This window comes from Halyomorpha halys, unplaced genomic scaffold (assembly GCF_000696795.3).
Source record: "Halyomorpha halys isolate HHAL.00 unplaced genomic scaffold, Hhal_1.1 Scaffold1483.1, whole genome shotgun sequence".
NCBI lineage: Eukaryota > Metazoa > Arthropoda > Insecta > Hemiptera > Pentatomidae > Halyomorpha > Halyomorpha halys.
In genome coordinates, this window is record NW_027112336.1 from 121,795 (window position 1) to 147,443 (window position 25,649).

The 25,649-nt window shown below is 31.4% G+C and overlaps 2 protein-coding genes across 4 annotated transcripts in view; one reads left to right on the top strand and one right to left on the bottom strand.

Moving 5' to 3' along the window:
* Positions 1 to 7,310: 7,310 nt before the first annotated feature.
* LOC106689825 (dynein regulatory complex protein 9) lies at positions 7,311 to 17,296 on the bottom strand. 3 transcript variants are annotated; one of them, XM_067050245.1, is made up of 9 exons: positions 17,142 to 17,296; positions 15,059 to 15,119; positions 13,365 to 13,498; positions 12,400 to 12,498; positions 11,940 to 12,068; positions 11,729 to 11,837; positions 10,018 to 10,224; positions 9,516 to 9,647; positions 7,311 to 7,775 (listed from the first exon to the last, which is right to left on the bottom strand). In XM_067050245.1, exons 2-9 carry the CDS (start codon positions 15,113 to 15,115, stop codon positions 7,575 to 7,577), a joined length of 1,068 nt encoding a protein of 355 aa, XP_066906346.1. In that variant the 5' UTR covers positions 15,116 to 15,119; positions 17,142 to 17,296; the 3' UTR covers positions 7,311 to 7,574. The 3 variants fall into 3 exon arrangements, with proteins under 3 accessions (XP_066906346.1, XP_066906348.1, XP_066906347.1); XM_067050247.1 differs by lacking the exon at positions 10,018 to 10,224; XM_067050246.1 differs by lacking the exon at positions 17,142 to 17,296 and having other exon boundaries at positions 15,059 to 15,257.
* A 3,226-nt stretch (positions 17,297 to 20,522) lies between these two features.
* Positions 20,523 to 25,649, top strand: part of trsn (translin) — a 10,583-nt gene continuing 5,456 nt past the window's right edge. The window contains exons 1-5 of the mRNA XM_014435009.3: positions 20,523 to 20,717; positions 20,785 to 20,878; positions 20,952 to 21,164; positions 24,309 to 24,388; positions 25,318 to 25,537. Of these exons, the coding sequence (XP_014290495.1) occupies positions 20,637 to 20,717; positions 20,785 to 20,878; positions 20,952 to 21,164; positions 24,309 to 24,388; positions 25,318 to 25,537 (688 nt within the window). The 5' untranslated portion in view covers positions 20,523 to 20,636. The remainder of the gene's footprint in view (positions 20,718 to 20,784; positions 20,879 to 20,951; positions 21,165 to 24,308; positions 24,389 to 25,317; positions 25,538 to 25,649) is intronic.

Genomic DNA, 25,649 nt, shown 5'->3' on the forward strand with positions numbered 1-25,649 from the left:
TGGTGTTGAGAAACGACGAATCCGTAATAGAAAAAGTCATTAAATTCATCCATCAGACTAACTTAATAACCAGCCTTTAATTATTATAATTATCTATTTATCTTGCTTTATTTTTAAAATTAGAACAGTTACTTATCTGCTTTTCATCATCCTTTCCACTATCATAACAACTATTAAACAAATTATAATTGCCTAGCTAGATAATATTTCAAATCTCACGGAAATGAGTCCCACTGGTACGCATCAGTACACCATACCAAAGCTATGACTATGGAACAACTAGGCCATACCAAAACCAACAACCAACGGGCGTTGATGACCAGGCTGTTAAACGCCCTTCAAAACTAACAAACTAACTAACTGTAAAAATATATAACTGAACTAGTTAATTGATAGATTAATAGATATTAAGACCTTTCACATACTTGGGTTGATCTTAATGGAATACATTGAAAGGAAATTTTTAAAGTCTATATAATGTTCAACAACATAAAAAATTATTAATTTTAAATAATCAATATAATTTAAAATAGAATATCATTATATAATTTAATTACTCAAATATCTCAAAGACAGTTCCATCCTTGATTTTACAAAAATCTATTCACTCACCAAACATAACAAATTTTTTTAAACGCTTTTTTTTAATGATATCAAAATTATTTTGTATTTATATATATTATAAATTAAAGTTTTCTGAATAAATATATAATTTTAATCACTAACTAAATTCCTACACAGGTCAATCCTAAACTTCCTCCCCTATCCCAAACTTCCTCTTCGGTCAATCTTTTCCCCGAACCTCCAGTAACCGAGGAACCAATTCAACAATCCCAAAGAAGAGTTCAATCCCTACCTAGACCAACCTACACTCATGTCCATGACCAAAACTTCTATTCCCAAAACAGCCAAAATGCACCTGAAATAACATCTATTCTTTCCTCCTTCCTTCGTGATCTTCAAGACACAATCAAGCCTCTTATCTCACTCCTAACCAGACTCCTGAATGAAATCCCGTTCAATTTCACTAGATGAACAAAAGCACCTTAAATATACTTTTATGGAATGCAAATGGACTACATAACCACCGAGACGAACTTGACATATTCCTCCATCAACATTTCACCGACATAGCACTACTTACTGAAACCCATTTCACTAAGCATTCTTACTTCTACATGCGCGACTACATTACATATAGAACAGATCACCCTGACAACACATCCCATGCAGGTTCTTGTATCCTTATTCATAAATCTTTAACTCACTCCTTTATTCCTTCCACTCCGTCTAATATTATTCAATCAACATCCGTCATCTTATCCTCTCACCCGTTAAACATTACACTTTCAGCTATATATTGTTCTCCAGGTATTTCCCTTTCCTATAGCCATCTTGACCCCTTATTCCGGTCCCTTGGTCCACGATTTATTGCTGGAGGAGATTTCAACGCCAAAGATCAACAGTGGGGATGTAGAACGTTCAAAACTCGTGGTAGGACTCTTTCCCGAGTTACAACATCCAATAGTTACTCCATCCCCTCTCCTAAAAATCTATTTATTGGCCTACATCCCTTAAAAACGTCCCGATATCCTTGATATATTTGTTACTTCCCAAATACCCACATCACAATCCACAATTCAATCTTTAGATGACCTCTCTCCAGATCATAGCCCGGTTCTACTTCACATCCATTATAATCCTATTCCTAGACCCTCTCCCCCTTCAATGGTTACAGGACAGGTAAAAGGAAGCAGAAAAAGAAGTGAAGAATTTGGAAAATTAATATAGTGAAATATCAATATAATTTGTATCAATTGTATCAAATTAATTTCAACATATGTGTATGTAAGTGTCGCCCTTCAAAGAGTCCCTGGTCCCTGTTCCTTTTTTTTTTCTTTTTTTTTCCCGAACCCTCTAAAACAGAAATAAAAAGTGAATTAGTGTGTGCATTACTGTGAAAAAGAGAGAGTAATTCGTGTTGTGTCTTACCTTTTACTACCTTTGGTATTTTAAGGTTACCTGTTATATTTAATTTTACATATGAGCTATCCATTCAAGGAGCTATTTTGAGTCCGGAGGTGAGGGGCCTCCTCGTGATGTCCCTGTTCCTGGTCCACCACTACATTTGGTGAAGAAGTCAGATTTTTCATTCTTCCATTTGCCATTTGCCTGTTAGCTGGTTGATCAGCCTCCTGTTTCTTAGATCTACAGTAAGTTGATGGCAGTATAGACAATCCACACGACTTATCGCTTTGCCCACGTCAGCTTATATAAAGGCCCAGCGGAGAGGTTCTTTTTTTGTTTTGTTTTTTAACCGTAAATCTAGGTCTCATCAGGAAGTTCGCTGTTAGTACGGCCGGTCTTGGATAGGTAGCGCCGCTACATAAGCCTACACCCAGACTGTTTAGTGAGTCTTGACTATTTTGACTTCGTAACTCAAAACGTTTATTACGGTCCATAACTCTAATTCGGAATTTTTCTCGATTGCAATACTTTCCCTTACTCCCCTATTATTAATTGGATACCGAAATTCCCATTTGAACAGTTCTATTCTATTCTATGAGGTGGAAAATCATCGTTAATTTTATTTAGTTTCAAAAAACCACCAGCTGGATTGGAATGATTTGGTGCATTACAGGTAAACATTACAGGTAACCTTAAAATACCAAAGGTAGTAAAAAGGTAATACTTAACATGATTTATTATTTTTTCCCATAATAAAGCATTCATTAATCTATTGTTTTTTTTTGTTTTAGAGGGATCAGGAAAAAAAAAAAAAAAGAAGCCAGATTGGTATTGAGGAGGCCCCTTACCTCCAGATTCTTTCTTTAATAATAGAACCATACAGAATGGACATTTCACAATTAATAGATAAGTATTACAGGTAACATTAAAATACCAAGTCAAAAACATTGGCTGATATCTGGTAAGAAACGAAGAAATATTATCGAGTCATGTGACCATCAAATTTGGAAAATTGTGTTTATTAATGCATTTAGACATTGAAATTTTTTTAGTAGATGCAGAATAATAAGATTAAAAAATATATAGTGAAACGTAACTCCATTAAAGTTTCTAATTTTAGATTTCAGTTTTTCATGAGTGGAAACGATATACCTGTTGTATCAAATGAGTAATTTAAGTTCATCACTATTATGATACATGTATATTTTGTATAAATGTAAGCAAAAAAAATAAGAAATTGATGGTGTTAATGACCATTAATATTTTACATCATTAAACAAAAAAAATGTACCTGTTTTTAAATTTGTATAGGTTTAATATTTGTGTTGCTTCTTTTTTATTTATTTTATTTTATTTTGAAATAAAGCTGTTCTATTGTGTTATTAAATGCAAAAATTGACTGGTGTAGATTGTTTCATCAGTCACATGGACTATTATAGGCAGTTACTTATTCCTACAAAAATCTTAATTTTGAAATATAATTTTTAAAATAGATCGTGATCTCCAAAAACTGGTTTCAAGCATTAGGCTCAATTTTAGGAAAGAATGGAAATCAAAAAACATAAACTTTGTGTAGTTCATTTTCACCCCAAAGTAGGAGTCCTTCTAATATTTTATTATTTTATTTTTGTAGGGTTTTCAATACCGACACTTCTGTAACAAATTGAGCACTCTGTCCGCAATAGCCCTTAAATGAGTTTTTCTCTAGACTTTTAGCACCAAAGCTGCTTTACTTAAGGAAAAAAGTTCCTAGAAACAAAAATTTTATTTGCTCATAACTCAAGAAGCATACATTTCATGATGAATCCAGTACATAGTCAGGGCCACCAACAGCTAACCCCAGCCCTAAGGCAGAATGATACAGCTCAATATTTCATGTGTTTTATGTTTTTCAACAACATGAATAAATAGATTAAGGTTTATTATGAAAATATTTTACCACAAATAAACAATATACATATTTATAAATTATTGTGTATGGAGAAAGTATATATGTCTATGAAACACAGAATATAGAGTTATTTATGATAGAGTTTTTAAGATAGAAAAATGTTCTTCACTATATATCCCTTATTGCCCATTTCGATGAATTCAAACAGTACTTCCTTGATAACTTTTACCACATCATCGCAGTATCCGAAACGTGGCTTAAACCCTTTATTCCTTCCTCTCAAGTTTCAATTCCCAATTACAATTTCTTTCGTCAAGACAGATCCGATCGTACTGGAGGTGGTGTTGGGTTGTATGTTCATGTTGGTCACAAGGTCAAAATCCTACTCCAATCTCCCTCTTCTAACATTCCCCATGTAGAATACATGGTTTTTGAAATTTCAACCATATCCTCTCTTCTATTATTTGCTGTCATTTATCGACCTCCCCGAGTTCCATTCGATACTACCTTCCAATCCCTCCCTAGCCCAACTCGTTTCCACTTATTACAATATTATTATCACTGGTGATTTTAACACCAACATGCTCTCTCAATCCAGTGATAAGTCCTTTTTTACTGACCTAATATTTTCCCTCAGTCTTTACCTCGTTCCTTATTCTCCTACACATCACACACAATCCTCTGACACCTGGCTAGACTTTTTTATCTGTGAATCTCCAGTAAAAATCCTTTCCTCTTCCCAGCACCCGGTTCCCTTTCTCTCACCTCACGATCTGATCCAAATATCATACGACCTACCAGTCAAATGCTTTACTCCCAAAATCATATCATACTGTAATTTGGACCTCCTTTCCTATGAATCCCTTCAACCTGACCTTGGTTCCGTCGCAAATCCAAATGGAAAATACTCTGAAATTTATGCCTACCAGAATCCAATAACCTCAGCTCTCTTTCAATAACACCTGACGATCTCAACAACCATTTCACATGCCATGCTACTGATCCATCAATCATTGCTGATATTCCAAATAACACCTTCAATCCTAAAAACTTTTTTTTTCTCTACATATCTTATGAAGAATTACTAGTCACTATTCCTGTTAAGTTGATTAAATTCTTTCTCCCAGTCCTTATCCCCACAGTTCATCATATATACAATTTTTTCTTGCAAAATGCCACATTTCCTTCTCGTTGGAAAACCGCTTTAGTTCCACCATTAAATAAAATCCCAAATTCTTCTTCAATAAATGACTTCCACTCTATTTCTCTCCTCTCTAATCTTTCAAAACTGTTAGAACGCCTTGTTCAAAACCAACTCTCAAACTTCCTAGAAGAATGTTCCCTCATCAATCCTCTCCAATCCGGCTTTTAACCTGGCTATTCAACACAATCCGCTCTCCATAAAATAACCCATGACCTCTAAACTGCCATGGAACACCAGAACCTAACTATCCTGATCCTCCTTGATTACTCCAAAGCATTTGACACGGTTGACCACTACATCCTTCTTACTAAACTACAAAATCGTCCCCATCCAACAGTGCTTTGTGCTGGTTTCAATCCTTCCTATCCGATCGTTCCCAGCATATAGTGATTCCTGATAAACCTCCATCAATGACTCGACCCCTCACCTGTGGTGTCTCTCAGGGTTCATCGCTATTCCCTACCAATCTACATCAATGACCTTCCCATCCTTATCCAACATTCTCAATATCATTTATAGACTTGAATAGAATTAGTCAGTGGGCACAAGAAAACAAGCAGAGAAGACTAAGGCAATCGTAATAGGATCCAATAACTTCCTGAAAACTATTCCTCACATTCCAACCTTATTCCTAAACAACAATCTGATACAATTCCATCCATACGTTAAAAACCTTGGCGTCACTATAGACCAAACTCTCTTCTGGAAAAAACATGTTTCCCATATTTCCCGTTGTACCTTTTCCACCCTGAAGCATTTAAATTATCTTCATCACCTACTTCCTTTTGAAATCCGCAGACTCCTGGTTACTTCCTTAATATTCCCCTACTTTGACTATTGCTGTGTGGCTTACGGGGGAATCTCTGAGGATCTCAAAGCAAAATTAAAACGGTTAATTAATTGCTTTTACGATTCATCTTTGTGGTCGCTAGGGACACCTCTGTCATCCGATTTTATGAAAAGTTGAAGTGGCTTTACCCCTCCCTCCTTTGTAAATATTTCCTTGCTTCCTTTCTCTATCAAGTTATCCGATCCTGCCGTCCATCGTACATCTCAGATATCCTTCAATTTAAGTCCTCAGTACATTCCCACAATGTCCACAGTACCAGTCCCTTCAGACTTATATGTAACTGCCCATCGAACGCAGCCTTTGGTAGATCTTTCCTCATCCGTTCCTCTTCCCTATAGAATTCTATTCCCTCCTTTATTTGTAGTTCTAATACCCTTCCAATCTTCAAATCTCATATCTTCGACTACCTTCTGTCCACCCAATTCCGGAAGAATAAAAATTGAAAGTTTCAAAAAAGCTTTGTATATTTTCTGTCTTATATTTTCGTTTATAATTGTAAATATGTACACTATCAGAAATTATCTCTTTTCATTTATTATTTTTTAGTTTAATTGTATTTGATTTTTTATAATTTTTTTTTCATTTTATTTACTATCAGAAATCATCTTATGTTTTATGATATGACAAGTGGTTTTATGTAATTTGTTTTATCATTATTTAATATATTCTGTTAATTATAGTTGTTTATTTGTATCTTTTTAAATTCATTGTATTATTTAATTTTATGACATCTTATAATTTCTATTTTGAAATTTACTCTAAGGCTCTAAAGCATAATTTTGAGGCCTGTAAATTATTCTAAAGGGATCATTTCCAGAATAAATAAAGATTATTATTATTATTATAGTTTGATTGGCTCTTAATGAAGCATATTTTAGTTTCTTTAAGAAGCTTCTTTTATTTTATTATTATTTCTTGTCAGCTATATTACTAGGTCTGAGCCGTGGGGCACAACATGCCAAGGGACACACACATTATTTATGGTTTTTATCTTATAATTGAAAATATACTTTTAGTTTGATTAAAAATCTGGGATTTTCATCGATCATTTAACTAATGTAATAAAGAAAAATATTTGCATACAGTTGGAACCAAATAGTAATATTTAATTTTAATTTATCAATTATGTATAATCCATTGAATCCATAACTAGTCTTTATAAACATCAATCACCTCATATTCTGGTTTATCCCATACTGATGTGATTGAACAATGACCTGGAATTAGAAAATATCATATTAAAAGACTAATAAATTGTCTTAATTATGAATAATTATTCATTATTCAAAGAATAAAAAACTCAAAGACAAGAGAAAAATAGTTTTTATTAAATAATTGACATTACATAAAAAAAAAAAAAAAAATAATATAAAATCATTAAGCTTTCTCATGTACAATTAATAATTTTCAATTCTTAAGGAAATGTTGAAAAAAGAAAAACCAATGCCGATGTTAATTTGTGTACTATTGAGGAATGATTTAAACTGCAAAAATCTATTAAAATTAGAATTACAAGTATACTTTAGAACTATTCTTATTAAAACTTCCTCCAGCAGTTACTAGAAGTTTAAGGCTTTACATACACATATGTTGAATTCGATTTGATTAAATATAATACACAACTTATATTGATATTTTACTATATTAATTTTCCAAATTCTTCACTTCTTTTTCTGCTTTCTTTTTCTCCGTTTTCCCATATCTGAGCTGTATTGCCCCAATTCCCACCTCACCATACATCCACGCCACCATGCTTGGATTTTTGTAGCTGCAGAGTTTCTGAGATCTTCCAATTCTTGTTGACGAATTCTTTCTGCTCGAATTACTAAATAGTCATCTAATTCATTTTTCCTTCTTTGGAACTGAAAATTATAATAAAGGAACAATATTATTAATATTCTTTTAAGATATTTATCTTAATACTTATTAAAAACTTCATTAGAGTAAGATGTTGTGGGACCTTGATCAGGTGTCCTATCAACTCAGTTTCTTATCTATCATTAAAAACAACATAAAGAGTTTTATTTTACAACCATACTTGTTTTGTGAAAATTGTATTTAAATTATGAGACAAAACATTTATTCTTCTCTTTAAGCTATATTGAATTGTGAATTATTAAATTATTTTTACACCAATTGTATAGGCATGGAAATACTTTTATGCTAATATGTAATGCATCTAGAATTATTTCAACAAATCATTTCAAACTATTTTCGGACACTAGGATTGGTGTGGAAGTATTTGAGATGTATGCAACATCTTTGCACCCCACTTGAGTATCACATCTCTGCTTGCACAGAACAAAGTCCAACCACTCTTGAACCAAATAATAATTGGGGTTGAAATAGATTACTGAAAAAAAACATCATTAAGGAAAAGAAAGTGAGTATGCCCTCTCAATCTCAACCGAACTTGAACCTAAATAAGAGTATTTTGTGGTGTGGTGGAACAACCAAGGACCAATGGACTTTGAGTTGTTGAAACCAAACAAAAAGCTAAATTCAGAGAGGTACCATCAGCAATCGGATAATTTAAAAACTACAATCACAGAAAAAAGGGTGCAATGTTCAGTAGGAATGACATCATACTGCTAAATGATTATGCCACACAATATATTGCTTTGGGGCTCATCAGAAACTCGCAGAGGCTGGGAAATTCTATCAACCATATTCTTTGAATCTTGCACCCTCTGATCATTTCTGGTTTCTGTCCTTACAATTTTTTTTGCATTGCAAATAATTCAAGAACAAAGAAAATATCGCAAAAGCACTGGTTAAATATTAAAAAAAAAAAAAACTTATGTAACTCCAACTTATCCATACATTCATTACTTTATATTAATGTTTTTATTATATAATTTACATACTTCTGTACCTCTATTTATTTTTTCTATTTTATTTTCTTCACCATATTTTATCCATTCTTTTAATTTTATTTCTTCTTTGTGTACGCTTTTTACTTTTTTTTTTTTGTAATATTTCTTCCCCTATTATATATATTATCATTTTAAGTTTATTTATTAAATATTTCTTTAATTTGTTGATATTCTTTATTTTAACATTATTTTCAATTTTAACATATTTTTGAACGCCAAACGCCCCATCACTCTCTCTCTTACTTGTCAACTCATTTCCTTGCTTGCTTGCCATCTGTCATGTATGCTTCCTATCTAGTTCATATCTTTCTTTATTCTTGATTTTACTCTTATTCCCTTTTTCTATCTCTTGTGTTTATATATTTTTTTATAATTCTTTTTTATCTGTTGTTATTTCCGTTTTCTTTAATTGTCTAAAACCTTTTGTTATTTTTATTTAATTTTAAGCTTTGCTTTATAATTATTTTTTTAATTCTCAATTTACATTGTTCATTTATTTTAACCCCATTTAAGTGTTTGTATCTTTTTTAGCCTTGATGAAACCCTGCTCTTAATAAATAGTTTTACTACTATTTGATTTTTTCTTTTTTTTTCAATTTTTCTTTGGCAGCACCCGGACCATCTTCCTTTTATTATTACACATGGTCAGTCATCGATCTTTCAAAAAATAAGTATAGTTTTAGGATACATTAGGAACATATTTTAATAATAACAATGTATGCTTACTTCGATTGTGAGTGAGCTCTGTGATATCCTTAGATCATTTATTTGCGTTTCTAATTTTGCTAAAAAATTATTCCTGTCTTCAATATCATTTTTGTAAGTTCTAATCCAGTATTCCAAGCTGTCTTGAAGTAACTATGAACAAATTAAAATATTAGAATCAATAAGTATGTCGTAGTGTTCATGTTTATGTGATTTATCAATTTCACTTAAAATATGAAAAGAATACTGCTTGAAAATGTAAGTAAATCATACATACTTCCAATATGTTATGTATATTTATTGTATAAAATAAATAGAAAAAATCATTTCCTTAAACCAGTATAATGTATTGAAAATTTATAAATAACTTTTAACTTCTCACTTTTATTGTTCTAGAAGATTTAGAGGATTTTCATAGAAGAAAATAAACAAAACCTTTTTACAATTTTTTTTTTATGATCTTTAAACTGTATTGAAACAGAAAGTAATGATTGTTTCCTTATAAAATTAAAATCAAATTTACCTTAATTTTTCTATTTAAAAATTTAGCAATTAGATCATGTGCTTTTTTATCATCATTCATTACTTTTAGAGATGATTCAAACTTTTTTTTTAACTCTTCCTCGACCAGTTCAATTTTTATATTGTTTTGGTCAACTCTTGCTTTGTTGTAGTTTATTGCATATAATTTAATTGTGTTCACTTTAAAAATCAATTCTTCTTCCTGGGCCTTAAAAAATGACAAGGATAGAATACCCAATTTTTATGAGTAAAATAACTTTTATTCTTTTTGTTTTAGAATTGAAATAATTATTGTCAATTATTAAAATGCAAATTAATATTTTGAGTCTCATTTTTATTACTTCAAGAATTTAAAATTAAATAACTATATGAACATATATAATTTAAGTTTACACTACTGGAAAATTTTCAATGTTAACTTGTAAAGTGTTGTGAGAATAATTTTCCTTCTTTAATTATTTTTATTTCAAAAATCAATCATAAGTCACAAAATTTTCAGGTGCAGTATCAATGTTGCTTTCTAACCAAATTATTGTGTTTCCATGGAATCTATCCTTACTTGTTGAAAACAAAATTCTAATGCTAAACATTGTTGTCTAAAATGTTAAAAATGTACAATTAAAATTTTTTTTAAGTAAGGAGAGTCCATATGGGTTATTATCACATGAACGCTAATAAGTATAAGGTGATATCTAATATATACCTCCATAGATTATTATTTTTCTTACTTCTATTCATTTGTTACATTGAAAAATTTCTATTAGTTCTCTTTTTTTCTCCATAATGTGGTATATAATGAAATATTTAAATAAAGAAGATTATTCTCACTATACCTCACTAGTCAACATACATTTTCATTTGTTTAAGAAAAAAAAATTTAAAGTAATAGATTTTACATTTTCATTTATTAATTATATTATCTCAGAATACCAGTGATGCCATGTTAAATTCTTGATTCTATTTTTTGTTTTAATTTATTTTAACTTAAAGTAAAAAACATCACATACCATATATTAGAAAATACTATAATTATAAACTCCATAAATAATATGGAAAATTAAACTATTATTCAGATTTATACTTGTATCAAAAATATTCTATGAAGTTCTTAGTTACGAGGGTGGTTTGAATAGTCGACTGAAAGTGTGTGAGATTGCTGAAGCTGCAGGGATGTCATTTGAACGGGTATATCACATTTTAACCAAAAACTTGGGAATGAAAAGATTATCCGCAAGATGGGTGCCGCTACTCTTGATATTGGACCATAAACTCACCAGATTGGAAATGTCCGAGCAAAATTTGGCCCATTTTCAGCGCAACCAATAAGAAAATTTTGCTGGTTTGACTACAGAAGAAACTTAGGTCCACTGCTATACCCCAGGGACAAAACAGCAGTCAAATCAATGGAAACATGCTGACTCAACAACACTAAAGAAAGCAAAGGCTGTATGTTCGGTCGGAAAGTTCATGGATTTCCTACAACAGAAGAACTGACAGCCGAATTGGAGAGGTATTTTGCAGGCTTGGAGGAATTTCATTTTTGAGATGAGATTAAAGCATTGGGACATTGGACATTGGACCAAATGCATTAGTCTACAGGGAGACTTTGTTGAAAAATAAAAGCAATTCCACCGAGGTAAGACACTTCTTTCTACAACATTCTGAGAACTTTTCTAACCACCCTTGTATTTTAAAGATATTATTTGACTTACTTTTAGGGAATTCTTTTCATTTTCCAACTTAATAAGCTCATATTTTAATTTTTCCTTTAAATGCCTATTTGTAGAGGCAGTTCCTCCTCCATTTAATAACAACTTATGCCTGCCAATGATTAAAATGCAATTTAAAAGTTTTTTTTTTGTTAAATTTTATATTATATATAATTCATTTTCATACTAAATTACTAATTTATAACAAACTGACATTTTTATTAGATCCTCCTCTTCTTGCTGGATTTTTTGCATGCCTTGATTGTATGCAGATAAAGTATAGAATGATCTTTCTGATTTCAATTCATCTTTCACTATTGTTAAAACCTTTTCTGCTTGATGTCTAAAATTGATTAAAGTTGAGTATTTTTAAATTTATGCTAAACTCATCTTAAGGTAGTCAAAGAGTTATACAACTTTTAGTTTACAGAATATTATATTATATATAACCATCATAAAATTTATCTTCTTAAATAACAACTATAAAAATTATCTGTAGTATAATAATCATTTATATTCCCTTAGAATCCGCTAATAAAAAAATCAAGAAATATTTACAAATCAAAGAATTTGAAGACGAAATTTGATCAAAATGATTTGTCATTTCTCAAATAACAAATCACTATAATTTTTAGTTTTTAGTTTATGTAATTTTCTAAATAAAAAAAAATTACAATTCTGTAGATAGCTTCAATTTATGGAAAATAAGTTCATCGTCTTCATTATCATACACCATGTATTGAGTTTTCAATCCATACATTGGCTCCAAGGATCTAAAATAAAATTAGAAAATTAGTTCAATTAAATACTATGCCCATTACTAATAGTATCATATTTGAACTGTACCATTCATTTATTTTAAACTCAATTTTGTCATTAATCAAAACAATAGCAGATTAATAATTTAAAGAACTTGTTTTTTTCTAATACATCTTTTTATCATTATTTCTTTAAAGAACAGTTTACAGTTTTGTCTCACTCTTATATTTCTTTTAGTTCCTTCTGTAATGTCGAAACACTGTTATCCATAAATATGACTAGTTGATGAATTGGGATTTCAAACTATACATCAGCTTTTAGGTATAATAAATAAAATATTGAAAGTTACTTTTCTGTTATCTTTTGAAATTTGGTTTAAGTTGATGTCCTTGTAGAGTATGAGACTTCTCCACTAAGCTTATTCCCTTGAAAAGAGCATTGAACATCTGTACTACCATTACAAAGCTTAGAAAATGGCTCAGCATATCATAGTTTTAGGTCTTAAACTGCTGGGGCAACCAGATTATTTGTCTTTATGGACAATGAGTGTTTCTTGAATAAGCCACAGAAGAGAACTATGTGTGAAAAACTGCAGTGTGACCAATCTGATTCAACCTAGAAAGAAAAATTCTTCTTGGAAGCTACAGGATAGGGTAGAGAAGAAAAAAGTTGCTGCAAAGAAGAAAAGGATTGATGGGATCTCATAACATGTTGACCAGGAGTTCAGGCTGAGTCATAGTGTAAAATTGTTGAATTTTATTGGCATCATTGACATATGCACATCATAGTTTGAGTAATTATAGTCTTGAAATACATGTTTTCAATAGGCAAGAAAATACAGAATAATTGTAATAAACTTAAATATTAATTTATTAAAAACCTTTCTTTAATTCCTTTCATTGAAAATTTTACTTCAACTTCTGGTAGTTTTGCTCCTACTATAGCAAATTTTTCAATGCATTCTTCTAAAACTGCAACTGCCATCCCAAGTTCTATTCCTTTTAAAAAGCCATTCTTAAACAAATAAAAAATATTTACATATAATTATGAATCGATCTACAAGTTAAATAATTGTTCCTAATTCAATGAATTCAATTTTAAAGTTATAGGGTTTCTGTTGATACTTATTAAATTAATTTAGTTCGTCATAGATTGTTAATGATAAAATTAAGGTTCAATCAAGATAATTGGTATTTACATATCTCATAAAGACTATGTTTAGAGTAATTTACTTTACCCAGATAATATGAGAGGATATACATGCTAGGAGTGCTAGATAAGGAGATGTGATGGCTTTACATCCAGGAAATTATGTGGTGAAACAAAACAGTTTGGCTTTGAATACTAGTTTGACAACAGTTAGTATTAAAACACAAACTAGAACCTTTAAAGTTATTACAATGGTAGAGTATACCTGCTGGTCATTACCTACAAAATATTATGTGTTAGTGTTTACCAACAGGCAACTTGGAATGGTCCCAGTTTACCAACTATTGTGTTTGTGGTTTGTAGCTCAAAGAGTAGAGGTGTAGGCCTTTGCAGCCGGAGAACTGCAGTGGTGCTGGTTTGAATCTGGCCTGAGGGTCAACTTTAATTTCTGTAGCAGTCCCATGAAATGAAAACTTGACCCTCTACCACTTTAACCCCTCCCTTTTTATTACTTTAATGAAAAACATATATAATTTAATGTCAAAATTGATGAGTCTGCCAATATAGTCAGGGGAATACATAATGGCAGCTGTTTAAAAATGGTAAACAAAATTAATTTTTCATTCAGAGCTCCATATCTTAGAAACTACCTACACCACTAGAAAACCTAACAGAAAATTATTCAAAGAAGAGTAAATTTGATAAAATATGAGCTCTTGTAGTGCTGTTTTTGTTCAATAATTCTGGCGATACAATTTTTTAAAAAGCAACATTTCATCAAATATGTAATGAAAAATCAGTAGTCGGTGAATTTATAGTGCGGAATCTTTATCTCAGGAACCATGAGACAAGACTTACACATGTCCATTAACACTCAAATTAAAGCTAGTTTAATGTGCTCTAAAATAGTTTATGATGTTTATCTTCGTAGGAGTAGTAGTTTTCATGACAATTGCCAAGTTAAATTAACCAGATGATTTTTATTTTTTTGGACTAAACTTTTGGTTTGTGAAAAATTATATCTTAGGAACCATTAGAGGTGAAAATGTGAGCCAGCACTCAAATTAATGTTAGTTGGATGTACTATAATGTAGTTTAATCTTCAGAGGAGTTTAGTTTTTATGATATTATCCCTCTAACTATACTTGGCAGACTCATCTATTTTGACTAATAATTATACATAGGTTTCTTTGAAGTAATCAAAAATTGTAGTGAAATAACTGACTTTTTCTACTCTTTGGCTCTTGTACTATTAGCATGGGATTGGTGTTTTAATTTTAATTGCTGTACTAATTTTACATCAATATGGTTTATCTTTGAGTCATTTATAAACACATAATTAATAAAGAGTGTTATTGTGAAAACGAACAAATTATAAAGAAATAAATAAGTAGCTACTGTAGTACATTTAGTGATCAAAAATACCTGTGACAGACTTGATAAGTTATCTTGATTTGATTCAAATTCCTCCTGTGCAAACATTCTTCTGAAAGTAATAATTGATAGATTTTAGAACAAATGTATAATCATCAAACAGTGACATATATAGGCCAATTGGTGTCTGGGAAGGATTTATTTTTGAGGCTTCTACCCATCAAAAAATTATAGAATATAAACTGGCAATTTAAAAAAACAAAACAATATCATTCTTATCCAATTAAAAAAAAAATGGTATATAATTTTTATACAATTAAGTCATAAAAAATGTCATTAGTGTCCCCCTTTCCCTATACCACTGTTATCAAATATATATTATTATATATATTAAATGTATATTGTACAATTTAAGTGAACAGTGTACGCCAAATGAATATCAATGTAACAGTAATGTACTCCAGTATTACTCAAAGCTGCTGGGTGTTTAAGGCTTTATAAATATTTATCATATCAAATAAATAAATATAATACAATATCAATATCATTAGAAGATTTAATTCATAATGTTCTTTAATGAGGAGAAGATAGTTGGGAGTGCAATCAGCGAAGAACACAAATAAGTAAAAACTTATTTATTAGTACCTATGTTTTGGCCAGAATTTCAGGCCTTCATCGGGGCTGAGAACAAAAAAGAGAATCGCAACCATAATGAATGAGAGGAATTACAGAAAGGTTAGAAAATGACTTACAATATAGATTCATAAACAGTGTTGAAAGAAAATGTATTGTCTAAGTATTATAAGAAGACAAATGCTATATGAGAAAAGTAATATTAAAATTAAGAAAGAGGAAAAAAAAAGAAAATAATATAGATATGAAAATATAGTTAGTAAATCCATGTTCGAAATAAAATTATTTAAAAGTAATGGAACAAGTGGGAAAGAAAAAGTATATTTAATTAATTTTGTTAGTATTTAATAGTAATGGAATATAATTTTATATTTTATCTTCTTATAATACTTTCATTATACATTTTCTTTACGCACTATTTATGTATCTATGTTGTTGATTATTTTTAATCTGTAATTCTTTTTATTCGTTATCGTTGTTATCTTGTTTTTGTTCCCAGCCCTGATGGAAGCCTGGAATTCTCGTTGAAATTTTGGCACTAATAAATAGGTTTTTACTTATTTGTGTCCTTCACTGACCACATTCTTCTCCTCATTTGTGATATTGTTTGATTTGTTTCATACTTTGACCTTCCATGACTCCTTTAATATCTCTATCTTGACTACAGGTTGTAATTAAAGCACACTGGTTTTTAAATGTGGTAAATTTGAATATTCAGGGAAATAAGGCTGGGATCATTGATCATACATAGTCATAATTACTACTGAACTCCCCTTCCCTAGTGATACCATAATAAACTTTGATCTTTGGAATCAGTTTTTAATTTATTGATTGAACTTTCTACTATTTAGATACCTGTATTGACTGTCACCCGGACTATCTTCCTGAAATCTACTTTATATGGTTAACTATCTTCTTCCGATATTATTCAATTTTATTAAATTGGAAAAAGAAATTGAACAAAGAAGGCTCTATTCACATAAACATTCATAGGGTGTAACTAGAATTTAATTCTCTATTCACCGAATTGAGATAAAAAAAAATTATTCGGGGTCCTATGTCAGTTGAAAATAATGTGTTTAAGAGAAAGTCTGCCAAGTAAATCATTTTCGACTCCTATTGCTCAAATTAGGAAAAACAACTTAAAGTCTTGAAATTCATTAGTAAAAACCTAACAGAATCTCTGCACGTTTGCCGAACAATGGCAAATTCGTGCATGTGGTTATTTGGATTAGCTGGATTTGGATAGTGCATTTTTGTATTTCAATATTTTTAACTCACCCAACAATATTGGGATTTAAATTTCAAAATTATTATATTGAAGGAAGTCAATTTATTTAATCCATATGTTGAATGTGATAAGTTGGAGCCTAATGTACTAAAAAAATATTATAAAATTTTCTTCATAACTTTTTTTTTAATTATTGATTAGAAATTAAATAAATTCATCAGTTAAACAATAACACTCATATATTTTACTAGATTGATAGTAAATGCTTACCTTTTTTTTTCCTGGTGTACTTTTTGATTTTAAAAAAACTCATTTAGTTAAACATAGCAGCTTCAAGCAGTTAAGATACCTAACAATTGTTCTTTACTGTTGTCATAGAGATAAACGCGCACTCATGTCAGAAGGGGAACTGGACTTAGTTTTAAAATCAGCTACTTAATTTAATAACATAATATCCATGAAGAAATAATGGGAATTCCATTAAAAAAAAAAAAAAATGTTGCTAGAACTAAAATTATGACCAAAACTCGAAATCGGCCGTACGTTTCATAGCCTGCCGGCACTAGGAAAGTAAACCATTTTTCACTCCCTCAATATATATTATTATTAAGGGTATATATTAGTACATGAGCCAACTGCATAAGCTTGCACTTGCAAATAATTTTTAAAATTAATGTCTTTCACACTGGATACGGAAACGCATTTCAGACATACTTTTAACTGATTAGCAAATTAATTGAAAAAAGTAACGAATTAGGTTTTTTAAATTATTTTTTTCGCCTATAGCTCCTAAATGGTGCATCCTAGCAAAACAATCATAGTATAAAAAATTAAATTCTACGTCCTATGAGTACCATAACATATTAGTTCGGTTAAGAAGTATGTCAAAACCGTTAGCCGTAATAAACGAAATTTATTTCCTTTCTTGCCAAAACTGAAGTATAGTACTAAGTATGAATCCTAATTTGAAACGGAAACGCATTTTTTGCAATCCTAAGCAGCGAATTGGAAATTTTCGTTTGAATCAATCTTTCTTTCGATTTTTTAGCCTATATGTTCTAAACGATGGATTCTTGTAAAATATATATATATATATATAATAAATTAAAGAACATTAAATTCAGAGTCGAATGAGTAGAAAAAGTAATAATGCCGGAAATTTTTTATTATCATAGTTGGTTTTGTTGAAGTCAATATTCTACCAGAACAGTTTCGACTATACCACTTCACCAAATCATTTTCTTCATGGTAATTTTCGAAACGATTTGCTCAATCGTGTTAGAAATTGATGACTGTGCTACTACCTCATAATATCGTTAGCATGTTACACTAGCAAAGTTTAGTATGACGTATATTAACATTACTGCAAACCTCCCTTCTCCTAAATATTTCCTAAGTGATGGGGACTGTAAAGGGGCCTCTACATGTTGGCCGAGCCATGGCGAACTCTGACATATGCGAGCATGTGGATGGGTGGCTTGGCTTGGTTGGCCTAAGCTCGTTGCCGAGCCGTCGAGAGTCGGTTTTTGGACACAGATCAAAGGGGTTCGTGAGAGCGCTCGTGTAGCATCTACACCATTGTTCTTTGTCTAGTTACAACTGAGAGCTGTTAGGAGGTTAAAGGTGTTTGTTGGGACTTTTTATAATAAGTTTTATATTTAATCTTATTTATTTATATTTAATTTCCTTTCATTTTCTTTTTTTGTAATAAAAATAATACAATCCAAGTGCAATGGCTGAAACCTCTATAGGTGGATCCACATGTTGGCCGCTCGCCATGGCTCGGAGGCTCGTACAAATGCTCGGCGAGCAAAGTGCGGACCATCCACATGTCAGTGTTATTCAGAGAGGCAAACATGGAGGACGTTGAAGTGTTTTCAGTCATTGCACTTGGATTGTATTATTTTTATTACAAAAAAAGAAAATGAAAGGAAATTAAATATAAATAAATAAGATTAAATATAAAACTTATTATAAAAAAGTACCAACAAACACCTTTAACCTCCTAACAGCTCTCAGTTGCAACTAGACAAAGAACAATGGTGTAGATGCTACACGAGCGCTCTCACGAACCCCTTTGATCTGTGTCCAAAAACCGACTCTCGACGGCTCGGCAACGAGCCTAGGCCAACCAAGCCGAGCCACCCATCCACATGCTCGCGTATGTCTGAGTTCGCCATGGCTCGGCCAACATGTAGAGGCCCCTTATTACGTCCGCCATGTTTGCCTCTCTGAATAACACTGACATGTGGATGGCCCGCTCTTTGTTTGGCGAGCATTTGAACGAGCCTCCGATCCGTGGCGAGCGGCCAACATGTGGATCCACCTTAACGTCTTTGTTCTGAAAGTTCTTTCAGAGTAGTCATGAATTTCTTCCATTCCCCGGAATAGAAGGCAGGTTTACCTGATGATAAGATTTTGCACTCCATGATTCTATTAACAACTGATCTAGACTCTAGTTTAGGAAAAGATCTAACCATAGTTTTTACAAATGGACTTACCATCTCCTATATTGTTATTTATTCCTATTTTTAAAAAATAATTAAAACTGAACCCGGTTCCAAGCTCGTTATTCGTTCTCATAATTTCGTAATTCCGTTACTTTTCATCGGATTCTTTTGTTTCTTTATTTTATATAATTGCTATTGAATATATTAGATTGTCGATATAACGGAAATAAAATATTTTTTATTGTAGAATAATATTTTTTTTTTAAAACTACAACACTGCTTTGTTGGCAATGGAATTAGTAAGGCTTTAATAAAATTTAATTTTTCTTTCAGCATCAATATATAATTTTGTTTCCAGAAACGTTTCTTAATTTAAAAAAAAAAAACACCAACGAAAAATACTTTACTAGAACCATGCATGTTCAAACGAAATTTAGGCGTCAATTAAATTAAAACAATTTAATCATAAAAACACAATAGTAATACAAATACTTTTTTAAAAATTAATATACATTATTTTTTCTTACCTACAAATATATTTATTAACAACAAATACAAATATACATAATAGACAATGCCTAAATTACTTATATATAAACGTTAGTAGAAATCTTGTATTGACGGGGGCATTTTAAGAGAGGATGGATGGTCCCCTGAAGGCGGTTTTATACAGCCTTTTAGGCTCACATAGAATGGAGAGGGCCATTCCGGCTGGTGGTGTAAAAAAATTTTTTTTTCCGATCCCCCTAAAATAGGTTATAAAACAGTGAATTAGTGGTTGCTTTACGTATGAAAAAACATAAATCATGTTGAGTATTAACTTTTTTTACCTGTGGTACTTTAAGGGTTACAGTGCAATAATTGTCTCGTTATTGTGAATTGTCCATTCAATATTGTCCTACTAGAAAATATCTGGAGGTAAGGGACCTCTTCATGTATAAAAAATCTTGTCAATCAGGTGAAAAAATATATGTACAGAATATGTAAATAAAGGGAAAAGACAGTGACGACAAGAAAAGGAATATTTTTAAAATGTTAATTAAATTTTGTTGAATATATAATTTTATTTCTTTAAGTTAATCAACTTAGTTATTAAAAAAGCCCTTATAAATATTAATTTATTATCTATTAAAATAACTAATTTTTTTTCTATGAAAATAAAAACATGCAGCGGTTAGCGCTCCACGTAAACCAGTTGCTGAACTAAAATGCAAACAGATGTTTCCTAATTCCCATTCCCGCTAAAACCTTCTCTATTGCTAGGTGGTTGATAAACTTTTGTGATAAGCGTTATTCCGATTTGTAATCAAACAAGATGACAACTAGTACTGAGGATATGCTGAGCCTTTTTGAAAAATTTCAGAAATATGTTGAAGAGGAACAGGCTAGGCGCGAGGTAAGTTTTATTTCATAGGGAAAATTTATGTGTTTTATAATTTGAGTTGTAAGAAAATTGTTTTCAGGTAATACAAGAGTCAGCTCGTGATTTAGAGCAGCATATACGACAAATGATGACAATTATTCAAGGGATTCATCAAGAATCTGGAATCAAAGATAGTGTGTGAGATGATAGTATCTATTTTTGTTAAGATTTGCAGTCAATATTTTTTCCATGAGTTATTAATTTTAGGTCCAAAGGTGATTAGCAGAGCGAAGGATCTGGTTGGTCCCTGTGGTCAAGTTTACCAGAAATTGAGTTCCGGAATCCCACCAAAAGAGTATTATAAATATCATGAAATTTGGCGAGGTACTACTCAAAAAGCTGTGTTTTGTATCGCACTAATAGAATTTCTTCAGTCAGGCAAACTTGCATCCAGGGAACAGGTTGCTGCTGAACTTACTTGTCAGTATTTAATTTTGAAATTGTTATAATAAGCTCTTGTATTGTATTTCAGGTTTAGATTTTTATTAATTATATACAAATTTAACTTAAGAATAATTTTACTTTATTTTCTTGAACATTAATAACAATAGGGGTATTCATGATCTTTAGTTCATTATACTAATTGTGTTAAAACGAAAAGGTTAAATGGGGAAAAATTTCCTTCTTTTAATTAATTAATTCCTTCTAATAATTAATTCCATACTCTGATTTATCATAATGCATCCGTTATTGTTGTAAGCATTTTTTGTTAGTATGTTATTATTGCTACAGAGGGATAAATAATACCCTAGGTTGGCAATCATTATTTACATATACCAGCTTAGTTGTCTCTTTATCTTCACTCAGTATCAGTAGCCTCCAGTCTGGCCAACTTTGACATTCTTCTCATATGTTCACTGCAGGCGAACTAAAACTTTGGATTTTTTCTAATCTTCCTCCACGAGGGCAAGAACAATCTACTCACACAGTGAGGGGTCTACCCTATCAATCATCCACAGTGATTTAAAGACTTTTTTTTATTTTTTGTCACTAGATCTCAGATGGAACTTAGTGAACTCATTTTTTTTTCTTTAATTTTAAGAAGAATTTAGTTTAATTTAAATCAGGTTTATTTATATTGTTTTTCTCCCCAAATCCTTCTTCACCTAATGACTTCTGCCCTATTTCTCCCCTCTCTAACCTTTCAAAACCTTTAGAACGGCTTGTTCAAAACCAACTCTCAAACTTCCTAGAAGAGCGTTCCGTCATTAATCTCCTCCTATCCAGCTTTCGACCTGGCTATTCAACAAAATCCGCTCTCCTTAAAATAACACACAACCTCCAAACTGCCATGGAACACCAAAACCTAACTATCCTAATCCTCCTTGATTTATCCAAAGCATTTGACACAATTGACGACAACATTCTTCTTACCAAACTATGAAATTTCCCTCTATCCAACAGTGCTTTGCACTGTTTTAAATCCTTCCTTTCCAATCACTTCCAGTACGTAGTGTTTCAAGATAAACCTCCATCAATGACTCGACCCCTTACCTGTGGTGTCCCTCAAGGTTCATCGCTTTCCTTTATCCTTTTTGTCATCTACATCAATGACCTTCCCCTCCTAATCCAACATTATCAATACAATTTGTACGCTGAACATTTCCAAATTTACTTTTCCTTCCCACCTTCTGACCTATTGGTTGCCACGGAGAAGCTTAAGAAGACGAATCAAATTCATTGGGCACAATAAAACAAGCTTAAGTTGAATACAGAGAAGTTTAAGACAATCAAAATAGGATCCAATCACCTGAAAGCTATTCCTCATATTCCAACCTTATTCCTAAACACCAATTCAATACAATTCCATACATTCGTTAAAATCCTTGGTGTCAATATAGACTAATCTCTCCTGGAAAAGCCACGTCTCTGATATTCCCATCGTACCTTCTCCATCCTAAATAATTTAAATTATCTTTGTCACCTACTTCCTTTTGAACCCGTAGACTCCTGGTTACTTCCTTAATATTTCCCCATTTTGATTATTTCTGTGTTGTTTACTGGGGGGGGGGGGGGGGGTGTCGCTTTAGAATTCTGTATAAAAGGTCGAACCATTGGTTTGGAACTTAATAGTTTTTACTTACAAAGAATATATGATGCGATCTAAAGTTATGCAGGTTTAGTAAACAAAAATTGTGTTCTCAATGAAATAATGCCGAGTCGAACATTTCTGTTTTAAAGATACAAAAAATTTTAGAACTGCATAGGATAGAGGCTCTTCTATTTAATATAGCATTAGAAGTGGCTATTCATTCAATCAGAACTAATACGGGAGGAGCCATTTACAATAGACTGTCTCAACATTTAGCATATGCAGATGATGTAGCTATTGCCGCAAGAATCCAAGCAGCATTAAAAGGAACATTCCAGGAATTCGAAGAAGCAGCATATGAATTGGGCCTTAAGGTGAATGAAGACAAGCAAGACGGTGTACATGAAAAGCTCAAGAGAGGATAATGAAGAGAATAGCAAAGTGACGTTCGGAGACCACAGCTTCACTTCTGTAAACCAGTTTAAGTACCTGGAAAGCCTGGTTACAGATGATAACAAAGTCGAGAGCGAAATAGAGGCCAGAATAGCAGCAGGAAATAAATGTTATTTCTCACTGCAGAAAATACTGAATTTTAGAGCTCTCTCTAAAGGATGAGAGTGGTCATTTACAAAACCATCGTAAGGCCAGTAGTGATCTACGGGGGAGAAACATGGCCCCTGACAAGAAAAGTAGAACAGATGCTCAACTTCTGGGAGAGAAAGGTATTGAGAAGGATATGGGGAGGAGTCTCGGAGAATGGAATTTGGAGAAGAAGAAGGAATGAGAAACTAATAAATTTGTACGGAGAACCCAGCATCATGGCGTTAATTAGAAGTGCAAGATTAAGATGGTTAGGACACGTTGAGAGGATGCCTGATGAAAGGATACCCAAAAAGATGGTTTATGGCAAACCAGATGAAAAACGGAAAAGAGGACATCCCCGGATCAGATGGCTGGTCGATGTGGAGGAGGATTTGAAGCTCTTGAAGGTTGGCAGATGGAAGGAGGATTTGAAGGTTGGCAGATGGAAGGAGAAAGCAAGAGACCGTGGAGACTGGTTGGCTGTTGTGGAGGAGGCCCGGATTCTTTCAGGACCGTATTGCCATAATAATAATAGGATAGAGCTTCTCTCTTATTCTGCTTATCATCCGGACTTGGTACCTAACGACTACTGTTTGTTCCAGTCAACGGATCATTATTCAAGGAAAGACCTTCACTGCTCTGGTCAAGGTTCAAAATAGAGTTGAAGAATTCTTCTGTTCCAAACCTTAAGAGTGGTATTGTGAAAGAATCTGATAGCCAGCCTCAAAATAGCCCCAGATCACTGACCTCAATGGTATATAAGTACTTGGAACAAAAGAAAGTTGTGTTAAATTAAAATTATTTTTAAATTAGCAAAGGAAAACTATTGTTTATCATTAATTTCAATGATATTGTTCTCATGGTACCATTTATTTTATTTTTATATGGTTTAATTAATGTGATTTGTGTTGATGTTACTTGATTACACAATTTTATTTATATTTGTCTAGTGAAAATTGACCAAGCAGAAGGATTTCACCTAGATTTGGAAGATTACTTACATGGTCTTCTTCAGTTGGTCTCAGAACTGGTTCGTGATTAATTACTTAAAGTTAATAAAATTGATTTTTATTTTAATAATAAATCTCATTTTTTAGATAATTTTGCTGTTTAGAAATATATTATCATAGGAAGTTAAGTTTAAATTATCTTTTACAGGAGAAGCATATAAATAGTTTTTCAATTATTGATGTAAAACTTTATTCTCTTCTTCAAATTTTTTATATACTGAATATTTGTGTCTCTTAGAACTAAATTTACTAAATAAACATATTGTGCCATTACATTATTTATATTTAAACCCCTGCTGGTTCAAATAAAATCATTGAATGAACCACCTTTAAAATAATACAATATATCTATTTTCAAGCTCTGCTGATTTAAAAACATCTTTTAATGAACCATGTTAAAAATAATACAATACTTAAAGAAAAGTCGAAAAAGAACACAGAAATTGCAATAAAAGTGAAAAAGATTTTAAATAACAAGACTAAATAAAATCAAAAATATTTTCAGGCTATTATAGAATGAATAGTAAAATTTCAAAATGTCATTTTTATCTATTTAATCAAAATCTTGCATTTTTCTTTGGGCAAAGAACAAATTTTAGAGTAGTTCCATCTTAGGTTCATAATTGTTTTATCACGCAAAGCATTAGTAACTTTAGGCTTAGCTTCTTTAAATGTTTTCTCCAAATAGAGTATAATAGTAGTACAAATATTTTTTGAATTGATATCAAATTTTGTTAAGTAGGCAAAAAAAATTATGTACACAAAACAGCATTTTGAGTACTGAAATAAAGGGAAAAGGGAGTCTTGACGAGAACAGGAAAATTATTTAAATCTTATCTCATATAGAATTTTATTTTTTAAGTTAATCAACTAAGTTATTTAAAAAAAAAAGCTTATAAATATTAATATTTTAAAAACACTTATAAATATTAATTTGTTATCTTTTTAGTCTCGGTTAGCTGTAAATAGCGCTGCTTGCGGGGACTATGATCGCCCTGTTGCAATATCGCAGTTTGTCAATGAGCTCAATGCAGGATTCCGTTTACTTAACTTCAAAAATGATTCTCTCAGAAAACATTATGATTGTTTTAAATATGATTTGAAAAAAATAGAAGAGGTGGTGTATGATCTTTCTATTAGGGGATTGAAGTCTTCTGAAAACAAATCAAGTAATTGCATAATTATTATTAATATTTTAATATATAAGTTAATTTATGACCTTTATTAAAAAATAAAGTAAGTATATTTTCTTAAAATATAAATATCTTTCTTAAAAAATAA